The sequence below is a fragment of the Crassostrea angulata genome, chromosome 9 (assembly GCF_025612915.1).
Source record: "Crassostrea angulata isolate pt1a10 chromosome 9, ASM2561291v2, whole genome shotgun sequence".
Taxonomy (NCBI): domain Eukaryota; kingdom Metazoa; phylum Mollusca; class Bivalvia; order Ostreida; family Ostreidae; genus Magallana; species Magallana angulata.
Window position 1 is genome coordinate 25,647,856 of NC_069119.1, and position 22,292 is coordinate 25,670,147.

Here is a 22,292-nt window from a genome sequence, read left to right on the forward strand (position 1 = left end):
CAATTGCAAATTAAAATTAAATGACATCATGATTCAAACATTTTACATGTAGATGTATCTCTATTTTAAAGTTTATGTATACCTTTAAGAAATACATGTAGCACTATTCCATAATAATATTTTAAATTCATAGAAACAAACCATATGCACTTTAAAATTGCTCTCAGGAAGAACTTTTAAAGATACTGAATATATAGTTCTTATTCAATAGAATGTTAAATAAAAACACTATGCAACAAATTGACACATACATCACACATCAGACACGAATGTACATGTACTTCATAACATAGCAAAGATATAAAATAAGTCCAAACATCCCCTTTGTATAAATAACAGATGTTTATGACAATTACATTAAATTAAAATGTATGTCAAATGTTGACAGAGATGAAGTACACTGTACATCAGATGCTTGCAAGCCACTTGGTGACACCACTTTCATTGAGTACGGTATATAGAAACAAAGCCCGATACGAAATAGGAGTGATAAGTCAACAAATGGCTGACTCCAAGCATTTTTTTACTAGAAGTTTTTTCATCACACAGTTCACACGATTTTCAGCCAGTGGCAGACTTTGCTTTTGTGTTGTCGTTACTGTTCTTCTCCAGCATGTCTATGACCTTAATGGCAGCATCTGGGATTCTGGTGCCTGGAAAAGAAAAAAAACCTTCTTTTCACCCACTTTAAAAACCATGTCCATGTACTTGAGGACATTATTTTTCAAAAACCATTTAGAAAGTCAGGAAAACAGATGCAAATTGTACACAGAAATATATATGCATGCCTACATTATGATCAATACACCCCCTCCCCCCTTCCACCCCCCCCCCCAAAGAAAAAATATGTATTATACAATTATGAATTTTTCCTATCAATCAATGAATCACATTGCTTGTAATTTTTATTTATAATAAAAAGTGATTTTAATTACACAGTATTCCTTCTGAAAACTGGGAAATGTATGCTGAAAAACATCTGAAACATCCACATTGTAAAATAATATCAGTTGCAATTCATAAATAACAAAAATGTTGTTTTGAAGCTTGTAAGTGGTCAAGAAAATCTAACCTGGACCAAACACAGCAGAGACCCCAGCTTTGTACAGGAAGTCGTAATCCTGGGGTGGTATCACTCCCCCGCTACCACCAGAATATCACTGCAACAGAGACAGAAAAGGGTGCATTATAGCTTCAAATTCAGAGTTATTTAAATTTATTTACAGATGCATTGCATTGATTTTTTTACTAATACTACAGATGTTCAACAGTACAGGGAATATCAAACGCATCAAAAAATTTAAAAAATTGATATTGAAAAGTTTACAAATATTTGGAAACTCACTGTTTGCCCATGTTCTTGAGTTCCTGGATCATGTCTGGAATCAGAGTCTTGTGTCCGGCAGCCAGAGTGCTGACCCCCAAAACATGGACGTCCGCATCAACCGCCTGCTGAGCTGCTTCACGAGGAGTCTAAAAACCCAGAAGTACGGGCAATGTCAGATACTGTGGTTTAACTAATATACATGGACATCAATATTTGTTGCTCTTCCAAAATTCACAGTTTTAAGGATGTATGTTCATTGACAACAATGGTCAATAAAATCTGGGGTAAATCTATTTGTTTTGATTTATATTTGATTTCATGGATCAACTTAACAATGTGCATCCCCAAATTCAGCAAACTCTCAAATAAATAAGAAATATCATTGTTTATTCAGCAAAAAAATAATTAAAAACTTACTACAAACAATGGACCAATATCCACATCGAATCCTAGATCATCAAAGCCTGTGGCAATGACCTTTCCCCCTCTGTCGTGGTCATCTTGACCTACTTTGGCTACAAGGATACGTGGGCGACGCCCCTCTGTGTCAGCAAATTGCTGCAATGAAACGTTATTTAACGTTAATCAATGAATTAACATAAAACTTACATCAGAGTGTATGTACAGAGTTCCTAATTAGCCTTTGCACTGTGTAAAAGAGACCCTGTCAGAAATATTTATATGCAGCCATCATTGTCAATAAAATCAAAGGTTAATTGGCAAAGCATACTCTAAGAAGATATTTCAGCACAACTGCTTAGTTTCGACACATAATTATAGAAAAAATGCCACATTTATTCAAATGTTTTCTCTGCATCATTTTGAGATTATCAGGTAACTAGAACTGATCAAGATCAACCATAGACATTAACTGTAAAACAGCTGTGAAAGGAATTTATATGCAAATAATTTTAAAGGAGTGTTACGGGTCAAAATCATATAATTGTTTTCCCTAAAATTTTATTCAGTCTGTTATTTTAACTAGCATTGATCTCTGAAAAATCGCTGACAACAAATTTTGCCTTGAAGTAAAATTTAAATACTGGTAACAGAGAAGCCTGGTATGTACTGTAAAAGCACATAATTTCTTTGGGTTAAATTTCATTATTTTTAAACAAAATCAATTTCGTTGGCATTTAATTTCGTCATATTGAGGACTCGGTTCAAAAAGTAAAACGACTGTGTACTTAAACTTCGCCCATTTCCCGAACAAAATGTTATTTATCCTTTTAATCGGAGAGTTCTGTCGTTTTGCAGGAGAATCAAAGCAAGACCCCAGCTGCAGGGCAAATCACCATGCGATGACAGACAACAATTTAGAATAACAGTGTCAAAGTAGAAGCTTTCGCTAACCCAAATTAATCTTATATAAACTTCCTCCAACGAGTTGATTTTTTTAAAGAGTATAATACCAAATTTATTCATTAACAATTGTTCTATTTAATGTCACTTATTCATGCAGCTATACGAGTATAGTAATGACACATTTTTAAAAAAAAATATAGGATTTTCAAATGACGGCACGTCCATAAACAATTAATAAAGCTTTTTGAGTATATAATACAATCAGTTAACATTGGACGGATTTTCAAAAAGTTTAACCAATTACAGTACAAATACATGTTTACTTGAAAATGTGGCACATGTGTTTACGGAACAAAAAGATCTTTTAAGGTGGTTTGGAACACCTGTCGATAATAATGTGAACAAAGTTCATTATAATCAAAATACCCTATCATTTTACTTTAAGTCATAAAATATGGATGGTTTATTGAATTTATATTTTACGCATACACTGTACCTGAAGATTTCTTAAATCACTGCATCATATCGGTTTCATGAAAAGGACCTATAATCAATCTTTAACCTTAAGTTTTGTGGGATTTTTATGACATTATTGCGTGGACCCTGAGGTCCACGCAGAAAATATATAAGCGAGGTTAAACCGGATGCTGTGGGGGAAAATTCAGCCTGCGCATGAGCTAGCCGGGTTCGTGTGCGAAATGGGTAGCTCAGGGAACCAGGCTAGCACAAGTTTATCAGAATCGGGATCGGGATTCCATGCCATATGCGCACATAAGTTCAAAGGCGCTGTCATTGTAAAGTTGTCGGTAAACAGTAGTCAGTACAGAAACAAAGTATTCCTTTTAAAGAAATAATCGGCATGTGATATGAACTGTCAGTATTATGAAATAAGTAAATGTTATGCCGATACTACAAAATGCATCAAATAGCATAATTTGCAATGTTTTGTTGTTTTCCGTATACACATGTAATTTAACTTTACTTTTATAGAAGGCGAGGCTAGAGTACTTCCCAATTAAAAATTTTTAAGCATTTAAGTGTGATTGGATAATAATGTCACTGTATAAAAGTTTAAATCTCAATAAAAATGCATCAAAATATGAAATTACTTTAAACAAAGCTGTCACTGCATAGTTAACAAAGTAGTGCGAATGGTAATGTGTGCGCAAATAGGAGAATTTGCCGAATGCCTGATACTATACATGCATACTTCATTAATAGATAGATCATAATTATTTTAGAAGTATGAACCCTTTAAGTTCTGAGATAAACAGTCAGAGCTATTCATGTACGTAATACATGGTACAAATTGAGTGGTTAAAAGCAGGGGGCTAGAGTGGGTGGAATCTCTGATAATCTAAAGGCTTTCACGTTTTCGTTCGAAACATGCAAATGGTCCACGTATTGTAGTTCTTTTTTTTAAGGACAGCAACTTGTTTCTTTATAAATGCATGTAAGATTTAAGTCACTGAACGAACTTATTTTTAAAGACATAATGACTTCAATAATCTTTAGGTACGTGTAATGACATACGACTGAATTTGGGAAAAGCTCACACTTTATTTTATCTCTTATGTAAATAGCCTTCACTACTTTTCAAACACAAAGTCTACTTGCTACTGTTTAACTTACCTAATCTAGAAAACAAGAAAAAATAGTGTCAGTGGTTATTCATGCAAATAACGTGGTATGGGACACTTTCATGTTTGACGTACCTCCGATCATAAATGTTTTCTTTCCAAAAATTCTTACCTAACAATGTAGAGCACTCGGTTAGAGCTTTAGCTTACGAATCTGTTAATCGTGAATTCGGATTCCGTTGGTCTTTTATAACTTTTACCTTTCCAAAAATATTTTTAATGTGGGGGGGGGGGGTTGCAAATGTTTTGTAAAATTTGAAAATACTAAACTGGTAAAAGTATTTTGATTATAATGAATTTTATTCACATTAATATTGACAGATGTCACATAGGGTCTCCCACCTTAATTTCGTTTCGTATTGTAACTTTAATAACAATTATGATTCCGCCTATCAGTACTCTCAGTACTTAGATTGCTTTTAAAGGTGCATGTCTGTCCTCTTGTCTGTTCTTTTGGAACACAGCCATGAGAAGGGGATTGGGGTGTTAAGCACTTCTGAAAACAATAGATTGTTATCATGCATAGATTATCCTGAGGGCATATTGTGTTGTTGACACAGTCTTCACAGTTAAGAATTTATTGAAGTTCAAATTATATTATTTTGATGCAAACTATCCCTGACTTGGATCCGCACAAACGTGTCCACCTTCTTACTCTCATTTTGGCTACTTCGGGTTTGTTTATCGAAAATGAAACTAGGTTTTTGATTAATTTCACAATAATAACTTTACAGTTAAAATTCAATTATACCTTACGGACATCATCAACCATGTGTTGATGCAAGCAAGTACTATGGTACAGGCATTTTGTAGTTTATTTGCAAAATGCCTTAATTTATAAGTTTATATAAGTTACGTAAGCCTTATATAACCCCATTTGAAGTTTGATTTGATTTGAACATATTTTATTATGCAAATATACATTTACATAAATGGATTAAGCAGCAGGCAATGCCTATGTAAGCCTTCTCCCTTTGAAGTTTAGCATTGCCAACCAGGGTTATGATACATACATTGTATGAATTAAACACATTTCCGGCTGATTCTTTCCTTACAGTGACATCCTCAAATACAATAATTGTTTTACAATATTTACTCTATCATTTAAAATATGTGTGATATATATCGCTTAATTAGTTATACAAAGCGAATATATATTTTTGATTCTTGAAAAACATTTGAATTTCGAGATCAACATAAAACAAGTATGACGTGAATTTAAGTGTTATTGAACTGAAACATTTTGATAAGTCCTTGGTTGTCCCCTACCCACAATGTGGATTTATACAGAGACATAGAATATGGATATTTTACATCATTTTCTGTCAGTAGGTACTTCATGAACTCCCCATCAGGACTCAGCAGATGTATCTGGCTGTTAGAACAGTCAGTAACAATGATGTTGCAGTGTGCGTCACAAATAACATCAGTTGGATGTCCATGGTAGACAGACTTTAGAAATCCAGAGGAGGACAGGATCACCAGTTCACCGGTACATTGACGTGTCCTGTTCACCACGCAAATGTCAGTGTTACCGTTCTGTTTGACTCTCCGTGGTACAGTAAACAGCCTGGTCTGACCGTCCTCGTGGTACTCGTACTCACGGATGACGTCACCGGTCAATGTCACGTGTGTGACCAGACGTCTACTCTTTGAGTTCGGATGAAATGATTCTGTATCATCATCTACCAATGTGACAAGCAGTCCTCCATCTGTTGATCGACAGATTCCAAATGGTACTAGTGGAGCTGTATTGAATACTGTAGAGGCTGAGTCTGAGAGGGACAGATGGACAATGGCGTGGTTAGTATAATCAGTGACATACACATCACCTTTGTCTGTTACAGATACATCCTTTACACAGATATTGGATTTTTCTTTTTTCTTATTTCTTATGTTCATTCGTTCAAAGCATTTTGATTCATATTCTCTCACCAAACATGTATCTTCATCGAATGCCTCCAACACATATACACATTCATCTCCGTATTGAAATGAATTTGTCTCGGTTACTCTGAAATCATCCAAATCAAACGTTTGTCCCAATATAGAGTCCAGTGACCCCTCATTGATGTCCCCTCTTCTGTATCTGACCGAATGATCCCCCCTCTCTATATCGCTGTCTGTGTTTGACACGAGGTTGGTCAAGTCTCTGAGGTTGTCTATCAAACTATAGTCAGACATAGTACTGTGTTTGTCTTCCAGGAATTCAACAAGATCCTTGATATCGTCTCTTTTCTTTTCTAAATCTAGTTTTTTATTACTCACTTCAGCATTTTTTATTTCCAGATTTTCCATCAGTTTAGTTTCCAAATTCTTCTTGATTTCATCAAGTTTTGACACAATCGCATCATTATGTTTCTGAAGTTTAGAGACCTCAGAATCACAGCATTTTTTGTTGCCCTCCTTTTGTTTGGATGCCTTCTTTATTTTCACATCAATCTCTCCAATATCTTTCTCCTTAACCTTACTCAGAGTTTTCTTTAGCTCTCTTCTCCTTAGACTTCCTGCTGTGGGAATTGTTTTACAGTCGTGGTCCTTGTGGTCTGTTTTGGCACATTGCGAACAAATAAACTCATCACAGTCCTCACATGTCATGTCTATTCTCAAATCGTGTTCTTTACACATTGGGATGTGTTCTTGAGCAGAATGGTATTCGGAAGACACCGGTATGGCTGCCATGTTTCTGTTTCGATAAACACCAACATATGTGTAGCAGCGACCTAAATTTGATTTTTTAATGGTAAATTTAAAAGACTTGCTTCGGTCTTTTAAAAATGTGATTGAAGATGAAGATTGAAGAAGTGATTGTCACAGTTTTATAACTAGTCCCAGACCTTTATATTGAATTGTATATATCAGTAATGACATCGCACGCTTGAGCAGCTATAGTGTAAGGCAGTATAATGAATAAAAAACTGATTGGGAAGATTTTAAGAACAATGCTGTAGTATCCGTAAGAGATTATTATCAGTAAAAACGTTTCAATGCTTTGTATGGGTTATGTTACAGAAAAGGTGTTTAATTGCTGATTTAAAGGTATACGAGGATTGTCCAAAAAGTTCGTGGACAATCGCGTTTTTGCCATTTTCAGATGGGTTTACCGATTGTACATCGAAATGTTTGTCATCAAATTTGAAATCAAACTAAGTGGTTTTGATTTTTGAACGTTTTCCATGAAAAAAATAATAAAATTTTAATGTATCAAATGGTCGCTGAAAGTACGCACGGCACGGTGTAAAAATTGTCCAAACTTTGTAATTTAGTTTTTAAACGTGAAGTTATTTACAATTTTAGTTCATAAAACATGTCGAAACTTCATACATTGTGAAGTAGTCTGTATGGTTAATGTACGCGTCATTTTCATACGTCATTTGAAGCCGTTTTAAAATAAAAGGATATTTACGGCAAAAACATGTCTTTGAAAACGCCAAAAGAAAGCGAGGTCGACGTCGGCTTACCACACGGAACAGCGCACCATTATATAAAAGTTAGCCTGGTTCCCGAGGCCTTCCGAAAAGCAAGTGCTTTAGCCTGGTTCCCAAGGCCTTCAGATTGTGCAAGGCAGAAGTACTTGCACTTCGGACAGCCTCGGGAACCAGGCTATAGTATGTGTCGACTAAGGTAAAACACCGATAGAAGCGAAAAAAATGCCAAAGGAAAGAAGGGAAGTTCGCTATATCCGAAAACAGACCAATCCCCCTCCCCTTTAGACCCGTGCATGCATGTTTCTATCGAGTAGAACTAAATGCATAAAAAACATATGTATCTTACTTCAGCTAATCCTGTAACACCGGTGTCCATCTAAATCTGTTCACTCAATTTTCAAGCGTTTGTCATTCGTATTTGGCGATAAAACGGTAAAAAGTTGAGTCAAAAACATTAACGTGAATGGACATCACGGAGCACCGGGCCGTCATTAAATTTTGTGTGCACGCAGGAAATTCTCCGATGGAGACCAAAACGTTCTTAGACGCTGCTATTTTTATAGGACAATAGGCCTATATGTTACTATTGGAATCACAGAGGTTTAAAGATGGAAGAACTGATAATTTGAGCTCTTGCAGCACCTCCACCCCCAACACAGCCCGACATTGCACCAATGGATTTCCCTTTATTTTCTTATCCAAAGCCAAAACTGTGTGGACAAAGATTTTTGGACTTAAATGATCTACGATATGCCACAAAAGACATTACACAAAAAATTACAAATAATGGTATGAACGTGCATTTTATAAATGGGTTAAATGACATGAAAAGTGTGTGGAACTGAACTGTGATTACTTTCAAAAAGAGTGACGTGTTTGCCTTTCAGTTATCTGACGTCACCTGACGTCGTGGAAATATGAAACGGTGCTCCGTAAATCTAATGCATGCAAAGTAAAAATCTCTATATCTTTCGAAAAAAAAATTCAAAATCATATGATTTTTTGCATACTTCTTTTCAATTTGTGGTCATTTAAAATAACATACCTCATCCTACAAAGTACACAGTAATTTTGCCGTAAATCACTTTGTCCGCGAACTTTGCTAGCAACCTTCGTTCAACAAAAATGGCGAGTGTTTTGTTTTTATTAGGCCAAATTACAAGAGATTTTTTTTAAATCAATTCTGGGTTTGTTTTACGTGGTATTAAGGAAAACATTCACATTTAATGAAATATTTGTACACTTATAGCTTTAAAAATGTACCTATTGTTCGATAATTGTGCGAACAGTCTGGGACCAATATAATGTTTCTAATCAAATTTGAACCTATGAAACGAAACTTATTTCAAAATATTGTGAATACTCCTTTATAGAGGAGCAACTAAAACGTTTATAATTGTCATTTTTGCTAATGTCTGGTTGTACGTTTCTTTCGGTTGAAATTGGTTTAATTGTTCCAGAGAAGAAGCCAAATATGTTCATAAGTTTACAAACGACGAACCGACAAAATCAGACAGCAATTGGTCACCTGAGTGACTCAGGTGACCTTAATATGGCCAAAACCATCAAACCCTCAAAAAACCAAGTTTGCTCATCAGGAAAAAACACTTGACATAAATATTATAAGTATTTGTATCTCCGACCGTAAATAATAAAGTGGAGATGATTTATTTTGTTTAAAAGCAACAGGGATGAATATCACGTCACAATTCACGGAAATTCAAAAAACAAACTTATGGTATATTGTAAAATTAATATACAGTTTACATGTATACTGACACAAGACTTAGTAATCTAAAACAAAATAGAAATTCATGATAACTCTGCTTACAATTGCAGGTTACAATTAAAAATTATCATGATTCAAACCTTTTACGGGTCAATCATTTTACAAGTATCTCTCTTTTAAAGTTAACATATACCTTCTAAAAAAATAGCACTATTCCCTAATGATATATGTATTTGGAATTCATAAAAACATACCATTTTAAATTTGCTATCTGGAAGAGCTTTTAAATATACTGAATATGTTGTTTTCATTCAATAGAATGTTAAATAAAAACATTATGCAACAAATTGACACATACATCACACATCAGATATGAATGTACATGTACTACATAACATAGCAAAGATATAAAATAAGTCCAAATATCCCCTTTGTACAAACTATACGTTAACAGATGTTTATGACAATTACATTAATTTAAAATGTATGTCAAATGTTGACACAGCTGTAGTACATCAGGTGCTTGCAAGCCACTTAGTGACACCACTTTCATTGAGTACGAAAAATAGAAACAAAGCCCGATACGAAATAGGAATAAAAAGTCAACAAATGACTGACTCCAAGCATTTTTTTTCCTAAAAACTTTTTTTCATCACACAGTTCACACGATTTTCAGCCGGTGGCAGATTTTGCTTTCGTGTTGTCGTTACTGTTCTTCTCCAGCATGTCTATGACCTTAATGGCTGCATCTGGGATTCTGGTGCCTGCATGGAAAAGATTTTTTTTTTTATTTTTTACATCCACTTTAACAACCATGTCCATGTACTTGAGGACATTATTTTTCAAAAACCATTTAGAATGTCAGGAAACCAGATGCAAATTGTACACAGAAATATACATGTATATGCATACCTACATTATGATCAATACACCCCCTCCCCCCTTCCATCCCCCCCCCAAGAAAAAATATGTATCATACAATTATGAATTTTTCCTATCAATCAATGAACCACATTGCTTGTAATTTTTATTTATAATAAAAAGTGATTTTAATTACACAGTATTCCTTCTGAAAACTGGGAAAGGTATGCTGAAAAACATCTGAAACATCCACATTCTAAAATAATATCAATTACAATTCATAAATAACAAAAGTTTCGTTTTGAAGCTTGTAAGTGGTCAAGAAAATCTAACCTGGACCAAACACAGCAGAGACCCCAGCTTTGTACAGGAAGTCGTAATCCTGGGGTGGTATCACTCCCCCCGCTACCACCAGAATATCATTGCAACAGAGACAGAAAAGGTTGAATTTATACCTTTTAAAATTCAGAGTTTAAAAACTAATTAATTTTACAGATGCATTGCAAGAACAGAACAGAAAATATCAACCACATCAAAAAATTAAAAAAAATGATATTGAAAAGTTTACAAATATTTGGAAACTCATGGTCTGCCCATGTTCTTGAGTTCCTGGATCATGTCTGGAATCAGAGTCTTGTGTCCTGCAGCCAGAGTGCTGACCCCCAAAACATGGACGTCCGCATCAACCGCCTGCTGAGATGCCTCCCGAGGAGTCTAAAAACCCAGAAGTACGGGCAATGTCAGATACTGTGGTTTTACTAATATACATGGACATCAATATTTGTTGCTCTTCCAAAATTCAGTTATATAGACGTATGTTATTGACAAGAATGGTCAATAAAATCTTGGGTAAATCTATTTATTTTGATTTATATTTGATTTCATGGATCGACTTAACAATGTGCATCCCCAAATTCAGCAAACTCTCAAATAAATAAGAGATATCATTGTTTATCCAGCAAGAAATGATTAAAAACTTACTGCAAACAATGGACCAATATCTACATCAAAGCCTAGATCAGCAAAGCCTGTGGCGATGATCTTTCCCCCTCTATCGTGGCCATCTTGACCAACTTTGGCTACAAGAATACGTGGGCGACGCCCCTCTGTGTCAGCAAATTGCTGTAATGAAACTTATTACATTAGTCAATGAATTAACATAAAACTTATATCAAAGTATATGTAAAAAGTTCCTTATTAGCCTGCTTACTGTATAAAAGAACCCCTGATGGTAATCTTTCTATGCAGCCATCACTGTCAATAAAATCAAAGGTTTGTGAAGCATACTCTCAGAAGATATTTCAGCACAACAGCTTAGTTTCGACACACCATAGAAAAAATGTAATTTAATCTTTACAAATCATATGATTTTTCCATCATATCAATCATAAAATAACTATTTATTTCATTAAATATTTACCTTGCATGTTTGAAGCACCATCGGAACAAAATCCAATTAGCTTTTCTTAGAATATCTGAGAAAGGTCAAAGTTCTCAAACATTTCCCCTATATGAGAATGAATGTCTTTGGCTGATGTTGAACTAGGACTACCAATACACAAGAAAAAATCTTCTACCTTCCCATTGTTGCAAATCCGGACATATACATTCTCCAACTCTTCACCAGTAAAATCAGTGGCACCATCACATGTCAGACTAAAAAAATTGGCCTTCCGAAGCTTCTCACAAACTTGTGTTCGAGTCACTGATGCAATACTGTGAACGAACATTGCAGCTGATTGTTCATTATAGTTAGTTACTGCCTACATCTAGTCCTTTTACTTTATCTAGCATACACAAAAATGTGTAGTCCCTAAAACTTCTGTGATGTTTTGCAATTGCATGAGCATTCCAAAATTTAATCAATAAACGTTCATAATCGGCTTTATGTAACTGTTTTAAACACTTAGCTGCTTCGCTTAAAAGTGTACTATGTGTGTCTGCTGTTGCTTTCGGTTTATACTTAGGTTTTGAAATGTTTGTGCCACTTGCTATTTTCATGTTCTCTAACTGAGTCTATTCTGAAGTGATCAGTTCCGGTGACAAACTTGCAGTTTGCCACGTTTTCATTCTTGAACCAGCTGCAGTACATCAATCCATCTACGAAGTCTAGCCATGGCCGATCTTCTTGCCAACCTCTCTGAAATTTCCGTTGACGCTCTTCTTCATACCTCTTTTTCGCCCCAACCTTTTCTTCTTCAGTTAGAGCAGTCCTTTTGATGGATTTTTTTTACCCGGGATAGCACCTTCCTTATTACCGTCTTCCTTGGAAGCTTTAACTCCAGCATGCAATCTATTGGATAAACTCATTTTGGCCAGAAAATCAACATCAAATGAAATCAAAAGCTCAAATGAGTGTCTGGAACTTGCCCAATATAACGTGAAATTGCTGCAATTGGCATTCACCGATTTGTCACATAAAAGGAGGTATTTAATCCGTCCTGAATTAAAACACAGTTACAAGTCCCTGTGTAATGATGCAAAGAAAGTGTCCGAATTTCTTTTTGGAGATGATGTTGGGGAAAAATCAAGAAAATTGATGCCTCAAAGAGAGTCGGTAAAAAGTTGCAGGGATATGAATACCAGCCATCTTCACATGGCAAAAGTCAAGGCATTTGACACAAGTACCATTCGTTCAAGTTTGGAGGAAAATCCCAGGGTTACCAAAGTACTTATTCCCAGCCATTGTACAGACAAGATCAAAACAACAATGGTCCTTTTTAGGGAAAGGCCGGGGCAGGAGACCACCTCCAACCAAACAAAAAGAGTAGCTGATTCCACACAGTCTACAGTCATTGAATGCGCTCATCTTGACCATCCTGTAAGTACATTTGATAGTGTCAAAAAGTGTACTTCTCTTGACATTGTTCAAAATACACCTGAAAATTTTCATGCAGTAAAAATGTGTTTTCATTTTATTCGTTGGAAAGAGTTAACATCTGATAGAAATATTCTTAAAACTGTACTAGGATATAAACTTGATTTACTACAATGTCCTATGCAAGCTAAACTTCCTCATCAAATAAGATTTTCTCCAGAAGAAGTGATTGTTGTTGATACTGAAATTCAAAAACTTCTTGATAAAAATGTGATTGAAAGAGCAAATAGAGTTGAAAATGACTTTATTTCTAACATTTTCACTACAAAGAAACGTGATGGAACTGATAGACTTATTCTAAATTTACAAACTTTAAACAAGGACATTGAATAACATCACTTCAAAATGGAAACTATAAGAAGTGCATTGCGTTTAGTTAGGCAAGATTGTTGGATGGCATCAATAGACTTAAAAGATGCTTACTAATCTGTGCCTATTTATTCTACAGATAAAAAATTCTTAAAATTCATGTGGAAAGACCAATGTTTTCAATAAACTTGCTTACCTAATGGACTCTTATCTGCTCCGCGGGTTTTTACAAAGCTTTTAAAACCAGTGTTTAGCACACTTAGGAAGCAAGGATTTGAAAATGTACCATACATAGATGACATTTTACTGTTAGGTGATAGTGATGAACATTGTGCACAAAATGTAAGAAGTACATCTACTCTGCTTGACAATTTAGGATTTACAATTCACCCCACCAAATCTGTGTTTGTGCCTGTTCAAGAAATAGCATTTTTAGGTTTTCTTATAAATTCTAATTTTATTGACTGTTGGCTCTATTCAAGATATTTCTTGGTAGTGTGACAATATTTGCACAAGTTCAAAGAACATTTTGATTCTAACTGTGGACATTGTGTTAAAAACAGATAGTTCTCAAAAAGGATGGGGAGGATGTGAAATCAAATCTGGTAAAATCAAATCTGGTAAAAAGACTGGTGGAAATTGGTTATATGAAGAAAAGCTTTATCATATTAAATATCTGGAGTTGAAAGCTGTTTTTCTCAGCATTAAAACTTTCTGTAGCACATCAGAAAACACACAAATTCAAGTTAGATTGGACAACATGGTTGCTATGCATTACATTAACAACATGGGTGGAAGAATTCCAGAGCTAAATTTGTTGGCTAGAGACATTTGGTTTTGGTGTATAGCAAGAAACATTTGTATTAGTGCTTCTCATATTCCAGGCATTGATAATGTTGAGGCAGATAGATTGTCAAGGACTATCAATGATGATTTAGTGTGGAAACTTAATGAAACAACTTTTCTAAAAATTTGTCAAATATTTCATTTGAAAGAGGGGATTGACTTGTTTGCATCCAGATTAAATTATCAGCTTGAAAGATATGTGTCTTTTCTCCCAGACCCAGAAGCAGTTTGTGTCAATGCTTTTTCTTTTCCTTGGAAAAATATTTTTTTTTATATTTTCCCTCCTTTCAGTATGCTGGGAAAAGTTTTACAGAAGATACAACAGGACAAAGCAGATGCAATAGTAATAGCACCATTGTGGCCCACACAAGCCTGGTTTCCAACATTGTTGAAAATGATTTATCACCAGCCTTACCTACTGAACAGCAGAAACATCCTGAAAATGCCAACAGACCCAGAAAGACAACACAGGATTCCAAGGCTGAAGATGGGATGTTTTCCATTGTCCGGAAACTTCTTCAAGAAAGAGGAATTTCAGAAGAACTTGACTCGGTCATTTTTATCTCCTGGAGGAAATCATCTCAAAGACAGTACTAGACTTATATTAAAAGATGGTAATTTTGTGACTCAAGGGAAATTGATCCATTTAATCCCACTGTAAATAATTTTTTGTGTTTTTTACAAATTTTATTTCATCAATCATTGTCATATAGTGCAATTAATACAGCAAGATCTGCTGTTCACTTTTGTCTTTGTGTGGAAAAGAAAATTTTGGATCTTAAGTTCTGATTAAGAGATACTTGAAAGGTGTTTTCGTTAGTAGACTAATGATGCCAAAATATTGCTGCACATGAGATGTGTCAATAGTCATAGAATATTTGAAGACATTGTTTCCATTGTCAGATTTATCCTTAAAATCTTTGTCATGTAAATCTTTTATGTTGTTAGCGTTATTGACTAGTCAGAGAGGTCAAGCATTGCATTTGTTAACTGTAGATAATGTAGTTGTAAAAATTAGACTTGTAACTCCGCTCCTCTACGATACGCTATACAAGCGTATCGTAGAGGAGAGGAATTCCAAATCTAATTTTAATTAGATTGGGTCATCGGTAAGACTGATGTTGTGTACGAATATACGCAAGTTAAACTAAAATTTGTTATTTGCAGGCCATGCAACAGTTTTTATGGCTCTGTTACAGTTGTGGGTTTTTTTTATACTAGTCTAGATAGATTCTGTTTTTTCCATTTTATGTGTATTAGACTGCATTTGCTTAAGTCAAATGTGCATTTCACAATTCCAAATTTGGACATTTTACTGAAGTATTTTTTAAAAACTATATCAGAAATTGTAATGGCATCAATTCCATATGTATCTGATCAAGACGTATATATTGTTATTTTCTAAATTGTGACATTTATGCTTAAAACAAATCTTTTGCTTTGTAAGGATACATGTATTTTTTAACATCATTGAGACTTTAAAATGCAATAAAATCAAATCTTATGTGGACTTATGTGTGTGATTTTATTTTTTAAAAATGATAGCAAAAACAATTTCAAGAAAACAACTGGATGTTTGATGTTATAGATAGATGTATGAGGTGGTATAAATAAAAACGAGGATAATAATGACGTAAAATATATATAATTACAGTTTATATTTGCAGGTTTAATCAAAATATTCTCGTGGCATTAACAAGAAGTATAATGTAAGTTGATAAAAGCGTCTATTTGAATGTATTAGGAGATTTACGATATTCGTATTTAATTAAATTTTTGAAAGTTTTATATTGTAAAATATAAATTAAACGAGAACAAATAATGAATTAAAATTCTACTTTAAATTTAACTAACCAAACAAATTTAATAAATCCATTAAAGCTATTTTTAGAGCATGTTTAATGAAAATTATACGTTTTATATACAAGAGGTAAAGTGATAGTTTATGGAACACCTAAATCTGTACGTATGAGTAAGTTTACAATTTTTCCGACATTATTAAATTTGTTCTTTTAGGGAACCCAGTAAACTCATATTAAATTATGATTATTTTCAAACGTTTTCGGGCACACAATATGCAATACTACATACTTAAATGTCAAAAAATCCTAACCTTTTAATTGCGTTGAAGGTTAGATTAATAGCGAGTTCTCGTGCAGTGTCAGTAACACTGATATCAGCCAAATCAAACGTTTGTCCCATTAAAGAGTCCAGTGACCCCTCACTGATGTACCCTCCTCTGTATCTGACCGAATGATCCCCCCTCTCTATATCACTGTCTGTGTTTGACACGAGGTTGCTCAAGTCTCTGAGGTTGTCTATCAAACTATAGTCAGACATGGTACCGTGTTTGTCTTCCAGGAATTCCACAAGATCCTTGATATTGTCTCTTTTCTTTTCTAAATCTAGTTTTTTCTTACTCACTTCAGCATTTTTTCTTTCCAGATCTTCCACCAGTTTAGTCTCCAAATTCTTCTTGATTTCATCAAGTTTTGACACAATCGCATCATAATGTTTCTGAAGTTTAGAGACCTCAGAATCGCAACATTTTTTGTTGCCCTCTCTTTGTTTGGATGCCTTCTTTATTTTCACATCAATCTCTGCAATATCTTTCTCCTTAACCTTACTCAGAGTTTTCTTTAGCTCTCTTCTCCTTAGACTTCCTGCTGTAGGAATTGTTTTCCAGTCGTGGTCCTTGTGGTCTGTTTTGGCACATTGCGAACAAATAAACTCATCACAGTCCTCACATGTCATATCTACATTCAATTCGTGTTCTATACACATTGGGATGTGTTCTTGAGCAGAAGGGTATTCGGAAGATACCGGTATGGCTGCCATGTTTCTGTTTCGATAAACACCAACATATGCGTAGCAGCGAACTAAATTTGATTTTTAATGGTAAATTTAAAAGGCTTGCTTCGGTCTTTTAAAAAATGTGATTGAAGAAGTGATTGTCTCAGTTTTATAACTAGTCCCAGACCTTTATATTGAATTGTGTATTATATATCAGTTATGACATCACACGCCTTAGCAACTATAGTGTAAGGCAGTATAATGAATAAAAAAACTGACTGGGAAGATTTTAAGAACATGCTGTAGTATCCGCAAGAGATTATTATCAGTAAAAAAAAAACGTTTAAATGCTTTGTATGTGTGTTGGATATATTACATAAAAGGTGGTTATGTGCTGATTTAAAGGTATATGCGAGGATTGGCCAAAAAGTTCGTGGACAATCGCGTTTTTGCCATTTTCAGATGGGTTTATATATACCTATTGTACATCGAAATGTTTGTCTTCAAATTTGAAATCAAACTAAGTGGTTTTGATTTTTGAACATTTTCCATGAAAATAAAATTTGTAAATAAAAAGCTGTAAGTTTGCACGGCACAGTGTACAAATTGTCCAAACTTTGTAATATATAGTTTTTGGACGTGAAGTTATTTACAATTTTCATAAAACATGTCGAAACTTCATACATTGTAAAGTAGTCTGTATGGTTAATGTAAGCGTCATTTTCATACGTCATTTGAAGCTGTTTTCAAATATAAGGATATTTACGGCAAAAACATGTCTTTCAAAACGCCAAAGAAAGCGACGTCGACATCGGCGTACCATACGGAGCAGCGCACCATTATATAAAAGTTAGCCTGATTCCCGAGGCCAGTTCTGAAATTTTAGCAAGCAACAAGTGCTTTAGCCTGGTTCCCGAGGCCTTCAGATTGGCAAGGAAGAAGTACTTGCACTTCGGAAGGCTTCGGGAGGCTATAGTATTTGTCGACTAAGGTAAAACACGATAGAAACGAAAAAAAAATGCCAAAGGAAAGAAATAAAAAACATTGAAATGGTTCGAGTTTTCTTATCTTCAAGTAGCACAAGCAATTTTGTGACAAAGCGTGCGATTGAACTCACTGACCAGTCGGTGAATGCAGCAAATCACTCTCGGGTAGGCTAAACTATATATATACATGTACGACGTTATAGAAACGTTGTTATATAACTCAACGTCAGAATGTGCCGTGCGGCCTGTATCAGCAAAGTATATATAATTAAAACTCCAATATAAAAAATGAACATAGCTCTGAATTTTATACAAATACCTGTAGTGATTATACTTTTCATTAAAATATAAAACTTTCCTGAAAATGGTGCCGTTGTTTTGAATAAAATTGCATAAGTCCACGAAATTGATTTTAAATCAATATTCAGAAGACATAGACTTTAGAGTTTAATTTAAAAAAAACTTTTAAGTTAATATTATTCAACTAAGCCTATATTTATCTTCACATCATTTGAAGAGGTACAAGTACCACATTTATGTTTTAGACGAAGTCTGGGACCAATATAATGTTTCTAACCAAATTTGAACCTATGAAACGAAACTGATTTTAAAATATTGATAATACTCTTTCAAATATAATTATATAGGAACTCAAATAATTTATAGCTGTCATTTCTGCTTAATGTCTGGTTGTTTGTTTCTATCGGTTGAAATGGGATAACTTGTTCCAGAGAAGAAGCCAAAAATGTTCAAAAGTTTATGAATGACGAACGACGTACAACTAACGACGACAGACTTTTTTTGCAAACTTAGACCTTACCATTAGGCAACATAGCATCATGGAGGGTTCAGCCCCCCACCCCCTCCCACTTTTCATCGGAGCAAAGATAAAAGTTCCTTAATTTACCTTGAAAAGATTGAAATATTGAGAAGTTGGAGACTTGGAGTCATTGGTACACTACCCCCCCCCCCCCCACACACACCCCGAAGAATTAGAATTTTCATGATTTGCAATAAAAGTTGGGTAGGTAAGATTTTTTTTTTTTGGAACTGTATACCCCTCCCCCACACGGATTAGGATTTTCATGATTTGGAAACAAACAAAAAATTTCTGAGGATTTGTTTAGCCCCCCCCCCCCCACTTTCAATTTGGTTCCGACGCCACTGCTATGTATTCTCTAAATAGGCTCATAGTAAATTTATTCACTCTTTTTAAGTAATCTTTAAATATTATTTCATTGCAACTTTGCAAGTATATGTTTTGATCGATACTATTCATGACTTGGATCCGCCAAAGCGTGTCCACCACCTTACTCTCATTTTTGCTATTTCGGCCTTCTTGATCGAAAACGAAGGTAGGTTTTTGATTAATTTCACAATAATAACCTAACAGTTAAAAAATTCAATTATACCTTAGGGACATCATCAACCATGTGTTGATGCAAGCAAGTACTCTGGTGCAGGCATTTTGTAGTTTATTTGCCAAATGCCTTAATTTATAAGTCTAAATAAGTTACGTAAGCCTTATATAACCCCATTTGAAGTTTGATTTAATTTGAACATATTTTATTATGCAAAATATAATTTACATAAATGGATTAAGCAGCAGGCAATGCCTATGTAAGCCATCTCCATTTGAAGTTTAGCATTGCCAACCAGGGTTATTATACATACATGTACATTGTGTGAATTAACCACATTTCTGATTGATTCTTTCCTTACAGTGACAACCTCAAATACAATAATTGTTTTTGCAAAATTTACACTATCATTAAAAATATGTGTGATATATATTACTGAATTAGTTACACAAAGCGTATAAATGTATTTGTTTCTTGAAAAGCATTTGAATTTTGAGATCAACATAAAACAAGTATTACGTGATTTTAAGTGTTATTGAACTGAAACACTTTGATGAGTCCTTGGTAGTCCCCTACCCACAGTGTGGATTTATATAGAGACATGGAATATGGATCTGTTACTTCATTCTCTGTCAGCAGGTACTTCATGAACTCCCCATCAGGACTCAGCAGATGTATCTTACCCTCATCAAAGTCAGTAACAATGATGTTGCAGTCTGAGGCACAAACTACATCAGTTGGATTAAAGTTCAGATTCTGTCCAAGGTAGACAGACTTTAGAAATCCAAAGGAGGATAGGATCACCAGTTCACCAGTTAAAGATTGATTTGTCGTGTTTACCACGCAAATGTCACTGTTACCGTTCTGTCTGACTCTGAGTGGTATAGTAAACAGCCTGGTCTGACCGTCCCCCTGGTACTCGTACTCACGGATGACGTCACCGGTCAGTGTCACGTGTATGACCAGACATCTATTCTTTGAGTCCGGATGAAATTCTTTTGTACAATCATCTACCAATGTGACCAGCAGTCCTCCCTCTGTTGATTGACAGATTCCAAATGGTACTAGTGGAGCTGTATTGAATACTGTAGAGGATGCGCCTGACGGGGACAGACGGACAATGGCGAGGTTAGTGTTATCAGTGACATACACATCACCTTTGTCTGTTACACATACCTCATTTCCACAGATATTGGATTTTTCTATTTTCTTATTTCTTTTTTTCATTCGGTGAAAGCATTTTGACATATGAGCTCTCACCAAACATATATCTTTATCGATTGCCTCCAACACATGTAAACATGTATGTCCATATTGAAATGAATCTGTCTCGGTAACACTGATATCATCCAAATCAAACGTTTGTCCCATTATGGAGTCCAGTGACCCCTCACTGATGTCCCCTCCTCTGTATCTGACCGAATGACCCCCCCTCTCTATATCACTGTCTGTGTTTGACACGAGGTTGGTCAAGTCTCTGAGGTTGTCTATCAAACTATAGTCAGACATGGTACCGTGTTTGTCTTCCAAGAATTCCACAAGTTCCTTGATATTGTCTCTTTTCTTTTCTAAATCTAGTTTTTTCTTACTCACTTCAGCATTTTTTCTTTCCAGATCTTCCACCAGTTTAGTCTCCAAATTCTTCTTGATTTCATCAAGTTTTGACACAATCACATCATAATGTTTCTGAAGTTTAGAGACCTCAGAATCGCAACATTTTTTGTTGCCCTCTCTTTGTTTGGATGCCTTCTTTATTTTCTCATCAATCTCTGCAATATCTTCCTCCTTAACCTTACTCAGAGTTTTCTTTAGCTCTCTTCTCCTTTGACTGCCTGCTGTTGGTATAGTTTTCCAGTCATGGTCCTTGTGGTCTGTTTTGGCACACTGCGAACAAATAAACTCATCACAGTCCTCACATGTTATGTCTATATTCAAATCGTGTTTTATACACATTGGGATGTGTTCTTGAGCAGAAGGGTAAATGGAAGATACCGGTATGACTGCCATGTTTCTGTTTCGATAAACGCCCACATATGTGTAGCAGCGACCTAAATTTTATTTTTAACGGTGTCCGGTCAAGTCGTACACAGACCAACTCGTATACAGGTCAACTCGTATACAAAATGTCCGCATACAAAAACCGAAAGTCAACTCGTATACAAAAAAATCCTGTTACAAAATCGAAAGTCAACTGACGTATACAAAAATTCCCGTATATTTAACCGAAAGTCAACTCGTATGTACAAAAAATCACCATAATTTGAAAGTCAACTCGTATACAAGAAGTTAGAAACAAAACGTAAAAGTATTTTAAAGTAACTTAAAAACACTTGGTTTCTTGTAATAAAATTTCTTTATATATTGCCTCCGTAATTCAGTGTAAAAAGGACATATAAGAATAAAATGGATGTTATCAACTATTACAAAGATTGCAAAATTCATACATGTATAATCATAATGGTTCGAGTTTTCTTATCATCAAGTGGCACAAGCCATTTTGTGACGAAGCGTGCGATTGTACTCTTGCCAGTCGGTGAATGCAGCAAATCGCTCTCGGGTAGACTATATACATGTACGACGTTATATAACTCAACGTCAGACTGTGCCGAGCGACCTGTATCGGCAAAGTATATAAAATTATAACTCCAATATAAAAAATGTGCATAGCTCTGAATTTTATACAAATGCAGTAAAACTCGGTTATAGCGAAGTCCGAGGGACCAATGGATTTACTTCGTTATATCCGTAATTCGTTATATCCGTGTAACGAATTCGTAGTATAATTAGACTATAATTTTTTTTAATTGAGGCTTAAAATAAACATAGGTA

General features: G+C 34.9%; 3 protein-coding genes across 3 annotated transcripts; all 3 read right to left on the reverse strand.

The window, feature by feature from the left end:
- Positions 1-5,490: 5,490 nt before the first annotated feature.
- Positions 5,491-7,068, reverse strand: LOC128164278 (uncharacterized). Its single transcript, XM_052828050.1, has one exon. The coding sequence runs from the start codon at positions 6,952-6,954 to the stop codon at positions 5,491-5,493; it is 1,464 nt and encodes a 487-aa protein (XP_052684010.1). The 5' UTR covers positions 6,955-7,068.
- A 3,033-nt stretch (positions 7,069-10,101) lies between these two features.
- Positions 10,102-17,202, reverse strand: LOC128162234 (uncharacterized). Its single transcript, XM_052825408.1, has 6 exons — positions 16,437-17,202; positions 11,868-12,006; positions 11,272-11,412; positions 10,884-11,004; positions 10,624-10,695; positions 10,102-10,193 (listed from the first exon to the last, which is right to left on the reverse strand). The coding sequence occupies exons 1-6, from the start codon at positions 17,159-17,161 to the stop codon at positions 10,102-10,104; spliced, it is 1,290 nt and encodes a 429-aa protein (XP_052681368.1). The 5' UTR covers positions 17,162-17,202.
- A 2,530-nt stretch (positions 17,203-19,732) lies between these two features.
- Positions 19,733-21,516, reverse strand: LOC128163495 (uncharacterized). Its single transcript, XM_052827111.1, has one exon. It carries the CDS (start codon positions 21,468-21,470, stop codon positions 19,989-19,991), a length of 1,482 nt encoding a protein of 493 aa, XP_052683071.1. The 5' UTR covers positions 21,471-21,516; the 3' UTR covers positions 19,733-19,988.
- Between the last annotated feature and the right edge of the window lie 776 nt (positions 21,517-22,292).

Bases quoted from the DNA above. Each gene is read 5' to 3' on its own strand.
- LOC128162234 (XM_052825408.1), bottom strand. From the start codon at position 17,161: ATGGCAGCCATACCGGTATCTTCCGAATACCCTTCTGCTCAAGAACAC. The intron at 10,696-10,883 runs GCAGACCATGAG...TTCTGGTGGTAG, and splicing joins CCAGGAACTCAAGAACATGG to CGGGGGGAGTGATACCACCC. The intron at 10,194-10,623 runs GTTAGATTTTCT...TTTTCCATGCAG, and splicing joins CTCTGCTGTGTTTGGTCCAG to GCACCAGAATCCCAGATGCA.
- LOC128163495 (XM_052827111.1), bottom strand. From the start codon at position 21,470: ATGGCAGTCATACCGGTATCTTCCATTTACCCTTCTGCTCAAGAACAC.
- LOC128164278 (XM_052828050.1), bottom strand. From the start codon at position 6,954: ATGGCAGCCATACCGGTGTCTTCCGAATACCATTCTGCTCAAGAACAC.